We start from the raw sequence: 21,998 nt of genomic DNA, 5'->3' as shown, positions 1-21,998 counted from the left end.
ATTCTCGTCCTGCATAAAAAATGTGCGCAGATTTGACATAACATAAACGAGACAAGTGACAAACATAAAAAGCAAAATGGCCCGGGAAAAGCGGCTGGGAAAAAGGCTTAAATGAGATGGGTAGACACAGACGGACGGACTGTAAAAATGTCAAGGGTAGACTGGGGTAGGGGGGTACAAAAAGGCACAAGGCGTCGGCCGTCGCACGGTTAAATGTTATTTATGACTGCAGCAATGGGGATTTCGGGAGGGGTAGGGTTCAGGGTGACCCGCAGTAAATCTGCAGTTTGCTTGCAGGAATTACTAGCTGTTTCACAAGACAGAGACATTACTTAAGCGCCACTTGTAAGCGGAAAAAATGGGGAAAAAATAATGCAAGGTCGGTATTAAATAGGTTGTTCAGTTAGGTTGCAAATGCTTCTATTCTCTATATTCTAAAATGGTTTAGAAAAATTACTACAAATTACCCTATGAAAAAGGGTTGGAATCTATGATTATGACATCAAAAACACCATCGACGTTATGGTATAATATTTTTTTTGCTTAGCTAAGAGCATTGGTATTACAATTTTTAAATAAATTCCATAAATTCAGTTCTGCTACACAAAAAAAATTATCAATTTAATGGTAATAATTGTCTAAGTAAATAAATACCATATACTTCTGAACAGTAGAATAACAAATTTACTTTCTTATTTTACGTTTTACAAACTAACAAACTATGCGATTGAAACTTTTCTGAACATCCTGAAATTGTAATATAATGATGTTTAATACGAGTACCTTTGACTCTCAATTTGGGCGGCGAGTAAACAAGCTTGCCACGCGAGTCGGTGTGAAAGTAAATGTCAAAATAGGCTAAAAGGTCTGCAAATAAATCAGAAACACAGAAAACACGAAACACAAAATTCAAATCATATCAAATCGAGTATATAATTAAAGCTAAAGTGCGCAGAGGGAAATGTGGTGGTGCATGTTGGAAAATTCAAAGAAAGAAAGTGCAATCCAAGTACCAAAAGTTGTGCTAACTACAGAGGTCACAGTTGGCAAAAGTCAAAGCCGCTTTCTCAGTGGGAAACTCAAGCTCAATCGGGCATCGAGTCCTCAATTAGTTTACCTTGATCGAATGCAAATTCTGCTGCCCCAAGAAGGGAAAAACACCCGTCACGGCAACAAAACCCGTGCTGTAATTATGACAGTAAAATGCATTGAATATTCATAAGTGCACATGTGGTGGGCTTTCGCTTGTAATCAACCTTGACATGCATTTTCCATGGTTAGATTTTACTCCTTCTGATGTGGGTATGCCAAGAGGGTGGATACTAGATTGATCAGAAAGATTAAGAAATCAAGACTACGACTCGGAAATTTGAAGGTCTGAATAGAGCTTTTTAGTTGTAAGAAATCTTTTTATGTTAAGTTGTATATATAGGATTTCAGCGCTAGAACTGAGGAACCAACTGTCTTTTGGGGTTTTTTTTACCACTCTTGAGTTTTATTTAAAGTCCGAGCAAATTAAATATTTTTTAAGAACTAATTTGTATTTATTTTACTAATTACAAGAGGTTGTAATGTCTTGCGGAAACTAATAACTAATATATTTGAATTCCGTGTATCGTTATATTTTTCATAGGTTAACTAAAAACCTGCTTAAGTGGATAACAGCTTTAAAAGATTGTCAAGGCAGGAATATAAACATTTTGAACGCTTTACGGCAAGGGGTGCTCAAATCTGCCTTATTAAGGTGCATTTACTAACAGAAAAAAAATCATGTAACGAATGTCAGTGATCAGTCGAGTAAATTGGAAAAGCAAATCTCATTTGGATAAGCGATAAAAAAATATAGTATAAAAATATAATTGTTGTCATCATCTCAAAGAAAAAACAATTATTATTATTATAGGGTATCCCTCTTTCGAGCTTTAAATTTTATATTTTCCCGAATGTCAGAGCAAGAAAAATATTGCAAATGTTGAAGAAGCGCACTGGCTGCTGTTCGCATTGTTGTTATTAATTTTTAAGCGCTGCGCCGTATGGATAAAACAGCAAGGAAAGCAGCACGCACCGCTCTGCACCACCCATTTAGTTGGCTGATTGGGTGGTTGGGTGGTGCTGTAGTGAATGTGAGTAAATGCCAGCGTCAGCGGTACAACATGGCGTATGAAAATTGCTTGACATAAACAAATGCGGCACGGACATACACACACAGATGCACAAGCGCACGTGTGGAGGGAAGTGGGTTGATGGGTTGCGGGGGCAGTGGCAAATGGTTTACCGTTGATGTTTTATGCAGGACTTAAAAAAAAGAAGGAAATATTATAAGAAAAATAAAGCAGCAAAATAAGAGTGCCAAAGGAAATACAATTTTCTGCGAGGCGTTTTTGCTTTAGCTGCCTTTATTGTTTTAGTTACTGTTGTTGTTCTTGTTGCTGTAGTTGTTGTGGTTGTTGTTGCTGGGCTGCTGAGAGTGAAATGAGGCGGTGGTGGGTGGTGTCTGTGGGTGGTTGGATGGGCGGTGGCATTGGATGGTTTGTTGTTGTTGTTGGTAGGTGTTACGTTACAAGCGCCAAAAAAAGGTACACACGTACACGAAATCCAGGGTTGCATTACACAACACGGCGCACATTTGCCGCCAGAGTTGCCGCCTTTTTTGTTGTTTTCCTCGTTGTTTTTTGTTGTTGTTGTTTTTTTTATATTTTGTAACGTTTTTCCTTATTTTTTAACCTACGCGTGCGCCAACACGTATACGCACTGTGATACACGCACACACACAGACTAATGCAAGTAAATTAAATGCGCTAAATGGGGGAAAACATTCATTTGTGTGTGTGTGGGTGTTGGAGAGAGGGGAAGGGGGTATACGTACACATATATACAAGGGGGAGGGGGTAAAACTACACAACGGGTGGGGGAGCAAAAGAGACAGAGAGAGAGAGCAAGGATAAAATTAACTATTATCGCAAAGCGGTTGGAAAAACACGCGGCGGCAACGTCGACAAAGGCATTCAAATTGCCGCACCTACGGAGCCCAGCAAAAAAGGGGGCGGGGGAAGGTTCTAAAGGGGGCGTGTGCCCGTTAAATGTGCCTCGGCATTTGGTAATATGGTTGTTTAAATTACGCCACCACCCTATGCTCCCTTTTTTGGTCGTGGGCGTTGTCATATCGACCGCACGCAACCTGCAAGACACGGACAAAAAACAAGAACAACCAACAGCAGTTGTAAAAACAGTTCAATTAATTTAAATAATTAAATGTGGGGCCAAACTGTTTTAATTACGCACACACGCGAACGGAGATCAGCCCCAGATATTCGTCGGTGTCTGTGTGTGTGTGCGCGCGTGAGAGCCAGAAATGTAATATTCGCATCCAGGCCAGAATCCCCAGCACATGTGGCAAATTATGCCCCGTGGGAAATGGCGCGAATTCGGGGCGTGCTTTGGCAGCCAATAAATGGGGAGCGAGCCCTGTTTAATTGGTTTGAATATTTAATTGTTGCTTTTTTCATGCTCTGGCCCCGAAAGCCGAAAATGAATATTGAATTCATGGAAGAGGGGGTTGCTATATTGGGCTGCGGTCGCCTGAAAAATGGTTTGAGCACTTGGAGCTCAAACTTTCAAGAACTTGGTGAAAATGTTGAAAAAAAAAAACAAAAGTGGATATTTACAGTTTTTTTTTTTTAGGTTCGGGTTACATTCAAGCCTCATGCAAACTAGGGAAGGGATTGAAGAAACTAACCAGCAGGGGCTGTAATGTGCTTATGGTTTCATTTTAGTTATATATTCATCCTCCTACTTTAGTTTTAATTGAGTTAGCCGCCAATCCTCTTCGAATTTAGGGTTTCTACAAGCCTAAACCTCATGCTACCTATACTATAAAGTCTAAATCCTCATAAAAATAAATTTTCCAAATTCCAAGTCTAAGTTATGACTCAATTTAAATTTCTTAAGGAAATAGCAGCTACACAATCATGCATTTCGTTTTTGTTATTGATTAAAAAATGCTCATAGCTTAAGACCCCTTTATTTAATTATTTTACTCAGTCTTAGTTTACGTAATAAAAGGGCGAAGAATGCTGGCGCAACAACTTTTGTTATTTAAAATAAAAAATATTTGATCCTTGTAAGCCGATGGCTGCATTTGCGGCTTAAGTTGCTTGCTGGCCGACGTTATATTTCCGATTCTTATTTACAACTACGCATACTAGGGTTTTTTGTAGTTTTTATTCTCTTACCAGCTTCGTCTGGCATTAGCTGAAAGAATGAGTCGGGCGGTTGTGTTGCAGCCTTGACATTACGTGGCGCTGCCGGAGCGTCTTCTATTTGAACCCGAATTTTCCGTGGTTCCCAGGAAAAATTCGTGGTCGCGGTTGGCATTTGACAGTTTGCATTGATTGCGCGCATGATTAGTAATGAGAAAGTTAGATCGAGTAGCGGTTTTTTGTTTCGATGGAGGTCGGTGAGGAAAAAAGAGAAGAAAACGAGAGAAAAACAAGAGCGTTATGTTAGAGCCAATCCAGATTCAGTTTTGTTGTGCAGAGGTTTTTTTTTTTGCATGAGAGACTATATGTGCAGGACTATATGCTGGGTAGCGACTGCAGCAAGAACCCAAAAATAAAGAAGGAGCAAGCGAACGAAAGATAGATTTTGAGGAATGTTGGACCGAAAAGACTTACCCAGTGTGCGAACGGTCATCACTTTGCTCATCATTCCGTCGCCAAGGACATTGCGTCCCACCACCTGGAATTCATAGGTTGTTCCCGAGGCCAAGCCATTGATGGTAACCTGTGTGCTGCCTGAGGGCGTTACGGATATCGTTTGCCAGTCGTTGACGCCCGCTTCGCGAAACCAGATCGTATAGTCCTGCTTGTATTCCGATCCACCGCTATATCCTGGCAGCCATTGTAGAGTGATTGACGATTCGGTGGCCTTGCCTGTGATATTGTAGGGAGCATGTGGCTGTGTGCCCTCGATCACCAGTTGCGTGACGGCCATCAGAGTGGCCACTTCGTTGGAAACCACACACTGATAGTAACCGAAGTCCTCTCTCCTCAAATTCTCAATGGTGATGTTGCCGCCGGAGATCTTTATACGATTGCGTTGCGACTCGGCCAGCTGTTCGCCCTCCTGCCGTTGCCATTTGATAGAAGGCCGTTCGGTGCCCTCCGCCTCCATGGCATCGCAATGCATTTCCACGCTGTCGCCCACTTTGCGTTGATACAGGGTCTCCGGTTCCACCGTGAAAGCTGGAGGCTTCCGCACGAGTACGTCCATTATGCCGGAGGCTCCAGCTGTGCCCAAAACGTTATACGGCGTGCAGGAATACTGACCCTGATGCTCCTCGCTCACGCGCGTGAACAGCAGGGATCCATTTGCCATCACCACGATGTCTTTCATTTGGTATGGCTCCAGCAGGCGTTTGTCCTTCGTCCAGGTCACGTACTGCAGCTGGGGGCTCGACTTGATGTAGCACTGGACCACACCGGCCAGCCGGAAAGGCAGATACTGCACCGTGGGCGTGAAGGTCACCTTGGCTTGATCTGTGGGAAGTGGGGTAAAAAATAATTTTAGAGACCCGATTTGATCGTGAGGAAAATCTACCCTGACGTTTATTCGGTCAATATCTATCCGTGCACCAAAAATTGTCCAAATCGAGTTATAATTTTAGAAGTTATTAGGAAAGTTTTAATTATGACGTCATTTAAAAAAAAAACGGAATGAGAGCGAAAGTATTGCTTTAAACTTGTAGTGCTGGCCCTTTTGGTCGGTTTGAAATTGGTAAGCTGAGTACCGGGTATCAAATAGTCGGTTCAATTGATTATAGAGCTCCTTCTTGCTGTTTACTTCTTTCTTAGGGGGCTTAATACTTACATTCGACGCTGAGGTAAGCGGATGCGCTCTGAGGATCTCCGATGCCGTTGGTCACCTCGCATAGGTACTGGCCCGAGTCGTCCGGCTTGATGGGATTGATGATGAGCGAGCCGTCCTTGCGGATGGTGACGCGCGTCTCCAGAGCGGCCACCTCCCGGACGGGCGATCCCTCGCGGTACCAGCGCACCGTGACGTTGCCGGGCATGGCCTTAGCCTCGCAGGAGAATATCACTTTTTCGCCCTCGTTCTTCGTTTGGTTTGTCGGTGGCACCTGTGTTCAGACAGAGGGATTAAAAAAATACCTTTAGAAAAGTAGCGCATGTAACGAAGTGTGTAACGAACTGCAAATTTATGACGGTTGACTGTGGACTGTTGACTGTTCACTAATTCAAATCATGAGCCACGGAAGGAACAACCAAGCCCCTGGTCGTCGGTCCCTTTTGGAGCCTGGAGCTTGACAGCTAATTTTTGGCTGTCGCCGTCATCGATATCCTTTGTGTGCACTCGCTCCCGAGAAATAACATTTCTGCTGTCACAGCTATGAAATGTGCTCCGTGTTCTCCTCAAAATTGCCTGCTCTCGCTGCCATTGACAACTTGTCAGTCAACTGTCAGGAGCCAAACATTACGAAACCCCTTCTCTTCATCCTCGTAATTGCATGAGTGCATCTCGCCTGTTTTGTGTGGGGTTTGGTTTGGTTTATTTAATGGGCACATTTGCCGCCGCTTTGCTTTCGGGCAATTTGCTGGCAGTCTGTTCTGTTTCATTTGAATTAGTTTTAGTTATGGCCAAAATTGATGTGGGTTGACTGCTGGTGCCCTAAAATGGGCTCGTAAATTGAATTGGCTTGATCTGCCTGCCTGCCTGCCTTCGATGTCCCTAGGGTCATCTATAAAATGTCCACTTTGCCTGTGGCCAGATAAATGTTATTGCAATATTTATGTGAAGATTGCTGCAAAATGGTTGAGCAGTAATTGAAGCACACGAGGTATGTGAATTTCCCACTTTGGCTTTTGCATAATTTTCTTGGCTTGCCTGAAAAGCCAACGAAAGGTCAAAGTTCAAGACGCCTAGCCGGAAAACCCTAAGCCAGCTTGTATATAGACTAAAAAGCCAGAATTGTTTGTGAGGTACAGAGAAATTATAGGTAAATAAATGATTTTTTTGTAAGTCCTTTGAAGTTACTTATGTTAGTATTTAATTTGGGCAAAGTTAATATATTTATTTAATTTTTTTCTATTTTAAGTTGTTTTTTAAGCTGTTGTTATAAGGAATAAGTTTGTGTAGACAACCTAGACGATTCTTATATACTTAATCTGGATATTAAGCAGTAAGAAATATGTGTAGAAGTATTTTAAGCTTTGGATTTTTAGTGGAATTTTGTGGAAACGCCGGTGACTGGTTCAATAATAACTAGACAACTTAGTTTTAAAATTGAAAAAAGTAAACATTTACTTTGATGGTCTTGAATTCAAAGGGCAAAAGAAAGTAGAGTAGAGATTGTTTTAAGTAGTATCAATAATTATAGTTTGACAAACGATTATTGTACGTTAACATAAATAAATAAATATGCAGATTGATGTAGATATGACCACCTTTAGTTATATTTCCATTTAACACATTTGAATGCTTACATATTTTTTACCCATTCTGTATATTTTTCTCACTGTGCAGACTTAGCCGAACCTGTGCACCCCCTTCTTTTTCTCGTGCAGTTGCAGCTAACTGTAAATAACCAAAATGCAAATGCATTAGCGTGCGCGCACAAAAGTATGCTATACATACGACGACGACGACGGCCATGTTCCACCCACACATGCACGAAGGTTTCCCATTATGGACGGAAAAGTGGACGGTTGTTGGGTGGTCGGAAAAGTGGGCGTGGTTGGGTGTGAGTGGGGGGCTGTGTGAGCATGCTTGTATGCAGGTTGTAAATAGGGGGATTCTGCCTGAGACTAGGCGAATGACCATGTCAAGTGTACCGAGTGTTCCTTTTGCTCCTTCTGCTGGTTCTGTTCTGTTCTGTTTTGCTGTTTTGCAGTGGGGGGCATGTAAATACGGGCCATATGCAGGCCACCATGGAGGCACAAAAAGTTTCACGCTTGTTACGGCATTTTTTTTTTCCTCGTTTTTCGGGATGCCAGCCAGCGTCCCCCGGAATCGGAATATGGACATGGTTTAGTCTGGTGATTTCTGAAGCCGTTTGTCGGCTGCTCTCCAAAATCCAACAGCCCAGAGCATTCAGAGTGATTGGGTTTGCTGTGAATGGGCGAGTCGGTAGCCAGCTTTTTGGGCTTAGTTAATGGTAAAGCGTTGAACAGATTATGCAGTATGCGGAATGCCAGGATGCCGAATGCAAAATTCAAGGAGCGATTTTCAGTTGGGACTTACTCGTATGGTCAGCCTCTCATTCACGGCATTCGACTTGGACTTGGTGCGTGTGTGTTTGTCGGGCGCCGCTTTATCCTACGATTATTGTTTTTTTTTTTGTGGATTTTGGAATTGGGCAGTTAACGAAGGGGTAAAAAATAAAACTACGTATTAGTAACCTGATCGACCCCTGGATTTTTTTCGAGACCAAAGCTTTTGAAACCACCCACCTGAACACCCAGGACAGACCTTCCCCCCTAAACACCACTTTTTGATCGGTTTTTGTGTACTATTCAAGGGTGTCCCAGAAATCGCGGATGATTTTTGGGGCGGCAGCTTTAAAATTCAACAAAAAATATACTACACTCCAGAATTTTATTTGTTGATTTTTTTTTTTAATTTTTTTTGGGAATTTTGGTTTTTTGAAGAGATTTCTGAGACACCCCGGCGTATATCTCGAAAATTAAGTGATTTGTATTTAGGTTTTTACCATGATTACAGCGCCGCCCGCGATTATAACACGGGCCGTATGGGAGACTTGTCCCTCACCATTGCGTGCAATGCAAGTGTACTCTCCGATGTCCTCGTGCCGAATGGTGGAGATCCGCAGCTCGGTGCCGTCGTTGAAGATGCCCACCGTGGGCGAGGGATCGACGGGATTGGCATCCTTGTACCAGAGTATTTCCGGCGTGGGTGTGCCATCGGCCTGGCAATTGAGTATAATTGAATCACCTGCAAGGAAATGTGGTGCAAGAACAAAATGAGTAAAAGAACGAGCCACAGAACGACGAGAGCGTGGAATTAATAAGGTAAGTGGTGGCAATTGTTACGCTTTTTGGTTTCAGAGAGGCGGCTCCTTCCGGCTCGACTGCTGTCTTTTGTCTCTAGTCCTTCGTCCTTTTGCCACACCACCACCATCACCACCAGTACCACCCACATTTGCGGCAGACAATGGCAGAGGGTCCTTTGTTGCAGTATCCTACGGTTTTGTTCTCCTTCGGCCGTTGAGTTTGTCTGATTTATGCGCTGCAGCGCCATTTTCGCTCAACGCATTTCCGGCAACCGCCTTTTGTTTTGCCACCGCCCACTTGGACTTGTAAACATTTTAACATTGATTAAGCGACGGAAATTTGATTTGATACGATTGTGAGAGCATAAAGAGCTTATCGATTTTCGTGAACCTCTTCAACTTTTGGAATCGGAAGATGACAAATGGACGGCCATAACTCGTTTTAGGGGGGCTGGTGCTGGTGTGGAACGACTTTTTACGACTCCTGGGAATATAAGTTCTCAAGGTGACAAACTCATTCGGGCGCTGCAACAAATGGCCGGCCATTTGACACACTCGAAAGTGGGCCAAAAAGCAAGCGGGGGTCGCACTCCACTTAATTTTGTGAGATGACAGCCCCCAAATAAGTTGGCCAGCCGAATATGCTCTTATTTATGGCCTTGCTATTTGTCAGAAAGCAAAACGGGTGGGTTTCTGCACTTAAGTTGGCGACGACAAAAAGTCTTGATGCATAGGAATCGTAGCGTTAAGGTTATATCGATATACCTATATTTCATATTTTTTATGATTTATCTGAACATATTTACGATTATAAACTTAACAAGTAATAAATAGGCATCTTATCCACAATTTTTGGTTCGTTCGATAGTATAATCGATACTTAAAAGTTTGTTTTTAAAGATACATGGAACATATTCACGTCTACAATCTAGTAATGCAAATGTGGAAATTTGTTCCGATGATTTATCGATATTTTGTTGATAAACAGGATATTTTCACTTCGCTCTTTTAGTTTCGATATAATTTCTAAACAAATCTTATTATATGGATATATATATATATATATGCGTACTCACCTAAATTAACGTATATAATATCCTCTGGCGTAACACTAAAGCGCGGCGGTGCATGTACGTCTAAGTGGAACCATGTACCGTTCTTATGCTGCTTGGGGTCCCGATTGAGGAAGACGACCTTGCACTCGTACCATCCTTGGTCCGATTCCCGGATGTTGGTCAGGTTGAGCGAGGCGGAGCCGAAGGGAGAGTCCTGCGACACGCGGGACACGCGTCCTTTGTAGCCCTCCTCGATGTGCTCCGGATAGCTCTCATACCAGATGTATATGGGCAGATCGGAGCCCTTGAGAAGGAGGATGATATTGGGTCATTAGTCATTGGTCTGAACTTGCCAGTGGGATCAGAGTTGATTCTTTGATTTTTTTTGGTCTGTCTGGAATGCGTTATATGCATGGAATGTGCCATGGCATTTGTACATACGACAAACGAGAGAGTCTGATTTCTGGTACGCTTCAACATTGGAACAGGTACATTTACAGGTACAGACAGTATCTAACCTAAGGTTATGATTTGATTTATGAGACGCGATTTTGTTGAGGGATATGTACATAGAACAGTGTGCTTGGATCATGCAATCGCTACATTTTGAACACTTAAATCTACGCTGTGACATGCAGGTGCAAAACGGGATTAACTTATCGGGAAATTCTCGAAAGTTTTCCGACGATTTCCCACTCCCACGACCACCACAACTCCCACCCGCTGAGAAAACGCAAACAACTAACAACTGTCGCAAATAAATTGAGTTGCGACATAGCGACGGGGGAACATAACTGCGTTCTGTCTGTGAAAAGTAAAATCTACAAACAGTCAAAACAAAAACTCATCACGTTAACGTGGAGAAATTGCGCTGCCGCATGGTAAACATGCCAGCAAACAAACAAGCGCTTCTCTCGCAGATACACAAACTATATGTATATACAGACATGGTCACACATTTTCACTGTCAACACGAACTCCCCAGATCCTGGGCTCACCACTTGGTCCAACCCCGCCCTTCCTCGTCCTTTTTGCATGCTCATCAACAGCCGGAGGAAAAGTGGAGAGGAGGAAAAAGGGGGAATACCATCATACCACCCACTCAAACATACAGTTGCGGTCAAAATAATAGTAGGGAGAAACTGTAAAGTCTGGATAAATAGATACCTTCAAGGCATAGGACAACTCTTCACCTAATTTATTTTATTGCTTACTTAACAATATAAAAACTGGCAAAAAAAAAAATTGTCATATTGTTTTAGTTTTTCAAAGAAAATAAAAACTGTTCATAATTCCTTTAATAAATTCCTTTTCACTATACTGTACTAAATATTGTATATTAATTTAAGTAAACAACCACAAGTCCTCGTTCATCTGCAGTTTCTATTGGAATAAAAAGGTTTTTAGAATCCAGTTGTTTAGTAAATTAAAAATGTAAAAAAAAAATTTTCAATTCATATTATAAATATTTTAAAACGTTATACCCATTCATGTCCGCATTTCTTTACTTGTTCCATTTATTTTACATTGTTAGCTGCCTTCGAATATAAAAAGTTTTTAAAACGAACTTCTCTTATTTTGTCCGCAACTGTATGGTATTTTTGTAGTGTGCCAGGGACACGCTGCCAACAATAAATCATCTGTCTTAGTGTGTGTGTGTGGCAGCAACTAAAACAACGAGGGCCAAAGAGATACATTTGAAATTCTAGCTTGTGCAGATAAAAAATGTGCATGTAAAATATATATTTCGAGGCAGGGAACAAAAATTGGGGTTAACCTGCACTCGCCCCCAAAAGTCTCGTCCTCTCATCCATGTGCAGCTTGGCCTTTTGTTTATTTTATTCGGAGAGAGAGTGAACCCCCGTTGTATGCATTGAACCGAGTGCATTTTGAATTCGAATTCTTTCGCATGACCAACAGCAGGACCTGGCCAGGCATTAACACTTGGGGAGCACAGAGATTTTGTCCCCTATCTAACTGAAATGTATGTGTGTGTGTGTGTGTTAGATAGCGGCATAATTGCGAATACATAAATAATTGGTAAGCAAATTGCTCATACGCCATGTTATCCCAGGCCGAGCTAATCGATTTATTTCCCTAATTAGACGAGAGAGCACTGGGAGATGGGCTCTGTGTGCCAGTGTCTGTGTCAGTGCCTGTGCCTGTGCCTGTGTCGCTTATTAAAACTTATAGACGTTTTAATCATTTCCTCGGCTGACGTATGAAATAATTTGGGTTGGCAGGGCACACAGGGACGCCCAAAAAAGGGCAGACATTCAGGGCAGGAGGTCCCTTGGTCTGGGCCAAAATTAATATTCGCACTCACAGAAGCGTCATAAGTTGGCTTGGCAAACATTTTTCCGCTTAATTTATTCAGTAGCAATTAATTTAGATTGCAACTAAGGCAACGCCAGACTCTCACGCCTTCGGTTTTTTCGTCCTTGGGGGGACTTTTCCCTTTTAAAGGGCGGGCAATCTTTAATGTAGTAAATACTGGATGAAATTCTTTTGCTTTTATGGGCCAGCAATGAACGTAATTACAGGGAAAGCGGCAGATATACGAGAGTAAGAGAAATACGAGCGCATAAATTAAAAGCTAAAGCCATGTTAATCCCTTTAATTCGGCCATTTACCGACTGCTGTGCGCTGCCCCCTTTCCACATGCGTTGCGGTGTGCGCTGTATTTTTATCGCAACAAAACATAAACATACTTTTTTTTGCCGTACTTATAACTTTGTTTGGCATTAAAATTGCTTGTAAAACTTTTAAGTTGGCACAAAAAACACAGGAGACGTTATCTTCGGCCAGCAACACAACGCAACTGAACACATACACACACACACTCGCTCAACTTTGACTGCAATTCGCTTAGCGAAGGACAGTCGTGACTTTGACGCCCACGACGCCCGCGTCCTTTTTATCCAGCCTTCGTTGGCATTTTCCACTTTATTATCCTTGCGGTTATTCTTAGTTTTTGCCAGCAAGCTGCAGCTACGGACGAAGCCCCAAAGAAAGTTAGTCGCCGCCTCTGCTCGAAATTATGGAAAGTAAGCTGTTTGAGGTCGGGGCTTTACTATAAGTTCAAGTCGGTGTGCTGAGAGGTTGCCCACGTTAGTTGGCTTCATCAAACTTTGCTGCAGAATAAGTGGAGTGAAAATAGTTTGTGCTACACACTAAGCATGCAGTAAAGGTTGGCAAAATAATTGGATTACATTACAAAAACGCCAAATGAAAAAGATGAATGAAGAGAAAAACGTGACTGGGTGGGTGGCTGGTGGTGCTCTATATAAAGTATTTATGTAATGGGTGTTTTATTTGCGACTTTTGCTTATTCGATTGGAATAAAATTTGCTTATCCTACGGGGGAATGTGCAGTGCCAGTTGTTGAAAATGCCAAAAATATGCCACACACACTGCCATCAATCGGTTGTCCGAGTGGCATTTGCAGAGTTGAAAAGTTTGCGCAGTTATCGTCATGGAATTCCAAAACGAATCTTTGCTCTGTTTATCTGCGGCTCAACTTTGCCAAAAATTAGCATATTTCTGCAAACTCTGACTGCCACTGAGTTTTGGGTTTTTGGGTGGTGCAGAATTTCATGAAAGAGTTTTTCAAACACTCGCAACTAAAGTCTTGGCAATGTGACTAATTTGCTTTCAATATTTTTGCTCGTCTATGAATGGTTGTGTGGCTAATTGTTTGGGGTTTGCATGGTTGAGGAATAATAACAGGAAAGTGGAAATCGTTTTCATTTGGTTTTGCAGTGAGCAGCTAAGCCAGATTTTTGTGTATGCTTTCGATTGCGAACGAATTTCGATTTGATTTGCAAATGGAATTTCATTTTCTATTTTTTTTTTCGGTTTTTTTTTTTTTTTTTGAATTGTGGAATGTGAATTTTTGACTGCTTTCTTCTCTTTCGCTCTCTTTGGTCCGGGTGCTGTGAAGCCCGTTCCTTCAATTGACAAATAATTTGATTAATTTCATCTTTCGTATTTTCAAATGCCGCAAAAATAATTCGATTCAAAGTGTTGAAGTATTTTGTGTGTGTTTTTGTCTGTGTTTTGTGGGCGAACTCAAAGGAGGCGCAAAAAATCCGATCCATAAAACTGATCAGTAGCGCAGCCGCTTGAAAAGCCAAAAGCCTGCCTATTATAAATGATGTGTTTAGATGGTGATTTTTGGGGGCAGGTCAGAGGTCAGGTTTTAGTTTTGGCGGGATAGTCCACCGATTTCAGGCCGGAGGATATAGGTTAATAATGGCAATGAAAACCAAGGAAAATCAAATTCAAATTACCAATATGGAAACACATAAACACATACACGAGTACGATCAATCTTAATCTTAATCTCAATATCAAGCTTTAAGTTATAGTTTATCTGTATATCGCATGGACATCAACAAACAACACGAGCATTATGGCAATAGTTCGGTTAGTTCGGTTATCGGATCAACTTGTATATAATTTGGTTACTGCAGCACTTTAAACAAACTCAAAAATTAAACAAACTCAGGCTGAGTAACTGATCAAGGGGACAAGGCTCATACGATTTTTTTTTTTGGATGGTAGATTTGTACGTATAAGTTGAGAAAACACTGAATATAGGAGTACGGTAGTAGTTGGTAGTTAATTATTCGTTTACTGCGTGGGGTCTGTCTGTTCTGACTGACTGTTTCTTACTTTTTCTTGCTTTGTTTTTGCGTATCGGAACAACAATGTAAAAAAGAGAGTTTAGAGAAGAAATGTTAACTGTGATATCGTACCGTTTCGCTCACCTTCTTGTCCCACTGCAGGACATATGGCACGGGATGGTCGTTGGGGAACTCCACATGGCAGTTGAAGATGACGCCCTCGCCGAGAATGGCCGTGATGTGCACGGCGTCTTCTGCAAAATAAAAAAGAGAAAACGGAGAGTCAGGACAGGAAACAGGCATATTACTTGTGTTACACATGTGCAAAAGGATCGGCGACCGAGCAATACAACCGCAGCAAGGATTCCCCAACGTGATGCGCCCATAATACGGCCAATTCCGCAGCCGCAGCCCCGTTCTCGTTATTGCTTTCTATTTAGACGTGACATTCAGCACGATTTACGTGGCCCGACAAATGTCCTGTGTCTGCCATTCCCATTCCCATTCCAACTCGCCATTCTCCGCTGACAGTCCTTGATGGCGGAAAGAATGGGAAAACCAGCATGCCAGGGGTTACTTTTAAATGGATTTGTTGATGGCTATGTCGGTCACATGTCAAGTGCTGGTCATTGACTGATGTTTTTGCTGCTCTCCCATCTCTTCTCCCAGGAGACCAATAGCTGGCCCGGCTTCCATTTTGGTTTTCAAATCAGTTATCCCGTTGAAAGTCGGTGAGTGTGTGTGTGTGTGTGTTGTTCTGAAACTATGGCCAGCATATGCAGAGGAATGCACTCATGAGTCACTGAGCAAAATTGTAATAGTTGACTTTTACATTAAATGCTGTTTAAAAAAGTCCATAGCAGAAAGAGTATATGTATAAGTTCTTTGCAGAAAAGCAATTTACTTGACCTGCGTAGATAGGGACAGTAGGAAGAGGGTCAATTCGGATAGTGTTTTAGGTAAATTGTTAAATTACGTTACATATTCTTAACTCATTTAATCAAACGTTTGTTCATTTGATTTACATATTTATGGCAATGTTCTAAACATTTTTAATTTTCTTCTCTGCAAGGTGTTGACCACTGGAATAAAAGTTATTGACCACTTGCACACACAGAGTGAGAAATCAGAGAGAGCTTTCTGGTTGACAAAAACTAGCTTTCTTCCTTTCTACCAACTGAGGTTCCTGCTTGACAACGAGTCGTGACATTTCATTAGCGTTTGTCACCTGTCTGCGGCCAAGAGGCAGGTGCAGAATGGCAGGATGGACTGCGGTGGGCACTTGACAGGCGCTGATTAGGCTCCTTGTTGGCTGGCTTTGACGGACGCTTCGTTTCTGTGCTGTGCAGTGCAGGACTGCCTGGACCGAGGTGCGAAAACAGCCACCATTGTACGGGAGAGAGGGAGCTTTCCTAAGCCGTTGACATGGTCAACCAAGCTGAAAATTTCGTTTACAATTGAAGCAGAGCTCAAAGCTCGGCAAGCGGCAACGGAAATGCAAATGAATTGTCGGAAACAGCAGGACAACAGCAAACAGCAAACTGGGGGGCAATCCAATAAGGGAGCATATCCTGTTACAAACACATGTGTGCAAGGAAGGGTGTATGCCACTTGAAGATGGCGATGGAGCTGCTGCAGCTGCTGCTGCCGAGAGTCGGAATCAAAATAGGACTCTCTGGCCCTGTCATGATGACCCTAAACTTGTTAACAAACAACTTCTGACCTGCCTGCACATGCCAACCCCTCGTCCTTCGCCTTCCATTGAATCTCGTACCAGATCCAACTGTATCTGTGTCGGTAATGGCATTAAGCAAACTACCAATGTCCGATGGCAATTGTGTTCGGCTAGGCACAACGCTCTTGATTGGGGCGTTGTCCGGCAGAAAAAAATGAACTTAATGCGTTTTGCATTAATTCCCCACCAGTTCTCTAGAGCAGGAAAAGCACAGGGAACGGAAGCGAGGAAAAAAGAAAACCTGACAAGGACTTGAGCTCCGACTATATGACGTCTTTGTTAGCCGCTCTCCACTAGGCACTCAGCCAGTCAGTCACTCACTCACTCACTCATCCACTGACTCACTCATTCACCAGTCGACCAGCTCGCTTTATGCACTCTTCGCTTGTTGACTTTGGCATTTGCATAAATTTATGTTAACTCGGCCCAGCTTTGGCAGACTATTTGCATCGCCACTCAGCCTCCGCTTACTGCTACCGAAAAAATACAGAAAACAACATCAGGAGCGACACAAAAACAATGACGACAACGACTTAGACGGGCTGGGTAATGGTGAATATGCTGAGCAGCAAGCACTGAGATAAAATATTACGAAATTATGATTTTAGTTCATGTGTCTAAAAGAACAATAATATATTCTTTGTAAACATCTGACCGAACTGAGTAGAAAGGACAGTAGCTGATATTTGCTGGGTAAACAAATTCTAACCCAACCTCACTGCTTCCTAAACTAGCCATTTAAATTATTATGAAACTATGACTTTAATTCTTTTTGTTAAAAAGTGTAGTATGGTAAAAACAGAGTAGATAGGGACAGTAGGAAAGCTGATATGTGCTAGGAATACATATTTGTTCTATATCAAAATTTCTCTCTGTACACAGTCAAGGCACTTGTTCGTCTATTGCCCTTTGATAATGTTGCAGACATGTCGCCGAGAGCCAAGTAAAGTACTCGAGGGTAGCAGGAAGTCAGGAAGCCAGGATGTCAAAGTACCCGCGTGTGTTTCGCTTCTGTCGCGCCTTTTGATGGCGTTAACATGCAAAAGTGGTTTCATTATTCCATTTAGAATGTCCTTCAGCCAAAGGCAGACGTTTTAACCCCGCACCGAACACCACCCCACCCTCATGTTACTAACCACCCACCACCAAGCACTTGACACGAGTTTTGGCTTGAGTTATTCAGCGAGTCGCACTTTGTTTTCATTGATTAAAGCCAAGTTGAGTTGTTTTCAAGGAATTCATTTTGTCATTTCCTATCTAGCCCCCAAAAAAACCTCCCATTTCCGGGCCACGCCCCTGCAACGCCTTAAACTTGACGTTGACCTTTCGACCGTGCTGCAAAGTGGCCATTGGCGCAAAGGAATCTCAAGCGGTTTTTCAAATTTTCGGCTAAATTAAATTGAATTAATTTACTCGACAGGCGCAAAACGAAAAACGCCTCGGTACATTGAGCGAAGACAGTGGCCACTTTTAAAGTCTTTCGGAAAGGCAGGAAAGACTGTCAAGAACTAGGACGGAAAATTGAATGAAGGTCAACTCATTGAATTCAGCAGGAGTCTGAAATTGATTAAAGATTCTTAGATGGGCGGAACTTAGAATTGAATAACATTTTAAATGGGTAAAGCATAAAAATATTTGCAAAATCTTTAAAAGTAATTGGAGAATTAAACGCCACATTAAAATTGGAATATGAGTTTTATAAGCTTGAATCTAAATCGGCCATAAAAACTTTAAATACAGAAAAATCCACTTCAACGATTTTATCAAACATTCAAATAAATTCATTCTTTTTAGGGCCACCTTTTGTGTTCGCCGAGAGCAGAGAATGAAAAAATCAAGAGGCCTAAATAAAAGCTCCACTCTCTCTTTTCTGGCCAGTGGTTTTCTGGTCGGTGCTCAATGCTGCGCCCAACTGTCAACTAATTGCCAAATGTAATCAGCTTTGGGCGCACGTAAGCCGCTTATTGTGCGCCATTAAATTTTCCCGAGCACCGCATAAAAATCAAGTTCCACACATGCGCCCTTTTAACTGTTTTCAGCAGCAATCAGCGGATATTTTCAGCCGATTCGCTAGGCAAAAAAAAAGAGCAAAGAAATGCAACACAGTCGATTATCAAAGTTTTCAAATTAATTTTTTTTGGCCGCGAATGGTCGAGGCTTTTCAGCGATTTGCCGCGGCAATTTAATCAAGCAACTTATTGCACTACTCACCTGGAATGTTGTGCGCCTGGGCATTTTTCGCTAGAAGGGCTGCCAGCAACGAGACCAACAGAAAGTGGAGCACCTGTATCGTTGACCTTTGGCTGCTGCTGCTGCTGCTGCTGGAAATGGGAACGCAGATGGAGCTGCTGCCTGCCCTTCGTCGGCGTCTTCTCCTCGTTGTTTTCACTGTGAAAGCAGCCGTTTTCGCTGGCGAGGCCGTCAGCGTTTCACTAGCGGGAATCGTTTTCGTTGTGGTGTCAATAGCTCCTGATCCTGAAGGACTCCTGGAGGGTCTCTGCTGGATTTGCTGCTGCTCCTTCGATTTCTGGGTGTTGCTGTGCTGGGTGCTCAATGCCCGACACCATCGATGAGACCCAAGGTCCGCGCACATGCCCATGCCTCTCTTCCCATAGTTCAACGCCGCCCCTAACGTATCCTTCTCACCGGCAGTGGCGTCATCTGGAAAGGGGTTTAAAAAAAGAAGAGAAAAGAGCTTGTCAGAGGGATTGAAAATGCATTGTTGCGGTGCGGTAAATGTTGTCATCAATGAACGCCTTGCAGTCGCACCACCTGGCTGCACTTGATGAAACTGTCACGTCCCTCAGTCGTCATCCATCACAGCCGTCAGTGTCAGACGTCAAGTGTCAACAGAGAGATCCTTTCAAAACCACCCAACTCCCTAGTGGCTGGAAAATCTCTTCTGGGTCAACCCTCCTATCTACCAATGCAGATATTTATTTATTTTTTAACCCAGAAGCTTATGACAATGTGTGAATTAACTAAGATTCTTGAGAGCTTTTGTTTTGCTTTATCGCCTGTTGGACTTTTTAAAGATCTTTACAATTTAAGATTCCCAACTCATTGCTTAGGAATCTTTCTTCTTTATCCTCAAGGGAATCCACCCCACTCTGAATGCAGATATTTATTTATAGTTTAACACAGAAACTTATGACAATGTGTGAATTAACTAAGATTCTTAAGAACTTTTGATTTGCTTTGTTCTTTGTCTTTTTAAAGTTATTTACTATTTAAGACCTCCAAACTTCAGACCTTTTCTAAAAATAACCTTTCTCCACAATCAAAGGCAAAGGCAACACCCCCAAAATCTTATTTCATATTAACAGAAAAGTTTTTTAGTAGACAGACAGGTAAGCCTTATCGACAAGACACAATCTTGGACCACCACCATTGACAAATTAATAAACAAAAGTTTTCCATTTCAACACTGCTTGGGCGCGCACACACACACGTCCGTGAAATTAAGCAGCTAATATGTTGTAGCTACAACTGATAAGGACACCACTTAGCAGATTGAGATGGGGATGGGGTGGGGTGGTGCGACAAAAGAGAATAAGGCCCTGAAACTTACAAGGCTCCTATACAAATAGAGCAAACTTTTCCTGGCTGTGTTTGGCAATAAAACTTTGCGTTTTAATGTAAAACTCGTGTTGGATGTCGAAGCCAAGGCAAAAAGGAGCATAGACATTGGGTATTTTGTATGCCATTGTTTGATAGTTTTCCACACGGTAATTTATCTAAGGATCGTGATCGGAGGGACCAGTTTTTGGGACCGCTGCAGTTAATTGAAATGGCATCCGAGCGTGTTTTTTATGACAAACCCACAAGTATGCAGTGAAAAGAGGTGAAAGGTGGAGAGAGGGGAAGGAGCCAGGAAATACCTTGTCATTCTCTGTCTTTCTGGCGAGAACAAAGCCAGAAATGTGTTTTTAATTAAATTATTTGGAATGCCTTAAACGGAATTTGCTCAATTTGTACAAAATGAAACTCTGTGTCCCCGACTTTCCGTTTTCTCTGTCATTACATGGCCACGTAAACATAAGCAGCTGCCGTAAAAAGCCACAGTGCCACCCACACAGACATTTTAAATTGCAGGCAAAGCATTTTTGTAGCAATTTTCATTCCCGGAGGGATGCCAGCGAAGAAAAAGGGGTGAAAAGCCTTTGCTTTTTCCTCATTCAATGTTGTCACTGCAATTAAGTAACTCGAGCAAAGCTTCCCTCAGGATGTGTTGTGTGCGTGGAAAGTTTTTCGTGGCTGACAGAGCTGTATAAACGTCATTAGTGCCATTTTAATGCATAACTTAATACATCCGGTGAAAGTGGAGAGTGGAGAGACGAGAACAGTTCACACACGCACAGGGAGCCCTTGTGCTTGTGCGTTGAATTTAATCCTTTCTGGCATGACATGTAAAATTTTAATAACGTCAAGGTTTGTGGAGCGTTATTAAAACTTTTTGCGCTGCCAGCGCAGAGCGCCATTATGACAAGTTTATTAAAACGAAATTTATTTATAGAGCGCACTCGAATCCCACAACGCTACTGGGCTCCACATCCTCATCCACATCCTCGTCCTCATCCTTCTCCGTTCCAACCACAACAGAACTAAAAGCCCAGGCAACAAGCAAGCAGCAAAAATCGCATTAAGTGTGCGGTGCCTGCTCGCTCGTCCTGTTTGCCAAAAAAGGATGCATGGGCGGAGGTACAGGCATACAGCCAAACACAACCAAAATAGAACAAAAGCCGGAAAAATGATTTCCCCTATGGCTGAATTTTCATTACCGAAATGCCCGCCATGGCGTATGATTTCATTTGTAAATCAGCTCAAGTTGAGCTGTGGGGACATACCGGCATACCAAACAATGACAAATCAGCAAACGAATTGCATTTGCTGATACCCCAGGACGAACCGGATGAGCATGAGGACAGCCCATCACCCATCGCCCATCGTGCACTAAATCAGTTGATTGGTTCGCCCCTCTAGCCCAATTTTGTTTTTGTGAGTTGTGCTGGGTGTGCCATGAGACCCATAACTGAATTGTCGGCCACGTCGTTGTCATTAAAATGTGTGTGTGCTCCACTTTGAGCCCTTTTCCGTGGACCAGCATTCGTCATGGGGCCCGCTGCACATTTCCATACACAAAAAAAAAATTATTTTAAAATTTTCAAAAATATATAATTACTTGAATTCTTAACTGAAGAATGGGGTACACTTTTCTGTAGCATTTTTCAATTTGTCTTTTTTCCTTTTTCATTATGTAATCCAATGTCTGGTGAGATAAATAATTTGTTGTATAGCATTAACCATATAAAATTTATAAGTGATTTCAAAACTATAGAGATATTAATGGCATCAATAGAAAAACCACCCAAAAACTCACATGTTGAATTTTGCACAATATTTCCCAGTTTTAAAGATAGTGTGTTTATGAGTTATGGGTTTTTTTTTTGTAAGTGTATAGCTCACTGAAAGCTGCTTTCTCGCACAGCGGCCATTTTATTTTCGACCCATGCGGTGGCAGCAGTTTATGGCATCCGCTTCCGCCGCCGTTT

The 21,998-nt window shown here is 42.3% G+C and overlaps 1 protein-coding gene and 1 long non-coding RNA gene across 21 annotated transcripts in view; one reads left to right on the top strand and one right to left on the bottom strand.

The window, feature by feature from the left end:
* The window catches only part of LOC128253519 (uncharacterized), a 146,266-nt gene that overhangs the window by 56,546 nt on the left and 67,722 nt on the right, over window positions 1-21,998 (top strand). The window lies entirely within an intron of this gene.
* Window positions 1-21,998, bottom strand: part of LOC128253512 (protein turtle) — a 43,165-nt gene that overhangs the window by 9,608 nt on the left and 11,559 nt on the right. For 12 of the 20 annotated variants that reach the window (XR_008267461.1, XR_008267462.1, XR_008267463.1 and 9 more), the window contains 8 exons: window positions 18,658-19,107; window positions 14,844-14,965; window positions 10,105-10,387; window positions 8,729-8,970; window positions 8,260-8,334; window positions 5,869-6,139; window positions 4,674-5,537; window positions 4,233-4,316 (listed from right to left, as the gene is read on the bottom strand). Coding sequence is in view for 16 of the 20 variants with exons in the window: in XM_052981958.1 (XP_052837918.1) it covers window positions 4,233-4,316; window positions 4,674-5,537; window positions 5,869-6,139; window positions 8,260-8,334; window positions 8,729-8,970; window positions 10,105-10,387; window positions 14,844-14,965; window positions 18,658-19,045 (2,329 nt within the window). In the remaining 4 variants the exon portion in view is untranslated. Of the gene's footprint in view, window positions 1-783; window positions 868-4,232; window positions 4,317-4,673; window positions 5,538-5,868; window positions 6,140-8,259; window positions 8,335-8,728; window positions 8,971-10,104; window positions 10,388-14,843; window positions 14,966-18,657; window positions 19,108-21,998 lie in introns of all 20 variants that reach the window. The other 8 variants (XR_008267464.1, XM_052981961.1, XM_052981965.1 and 5 more) reach the window with 5 other exon arrangements.

This window comes from Drosophila gunungcola (assembly GCF_025200985.1).
Source record: "Drosophila gunungcola strain Sukarami chromosome 2L unlocalized genomic scaffold, Dgunungcola_SK_2 000037F, whole genome shotgun sequence".
Classification (NCBI taxonomy): domain Eukaryota; kingdom Metazoa; phylum Arthropoda; class Insecta; order Diptera; family Drosophilidae; genus Drosophila; species Drosophila gunungcola.
This window is presented reverse-complemented; position numbering and strand designations above follow the sequence as displayed.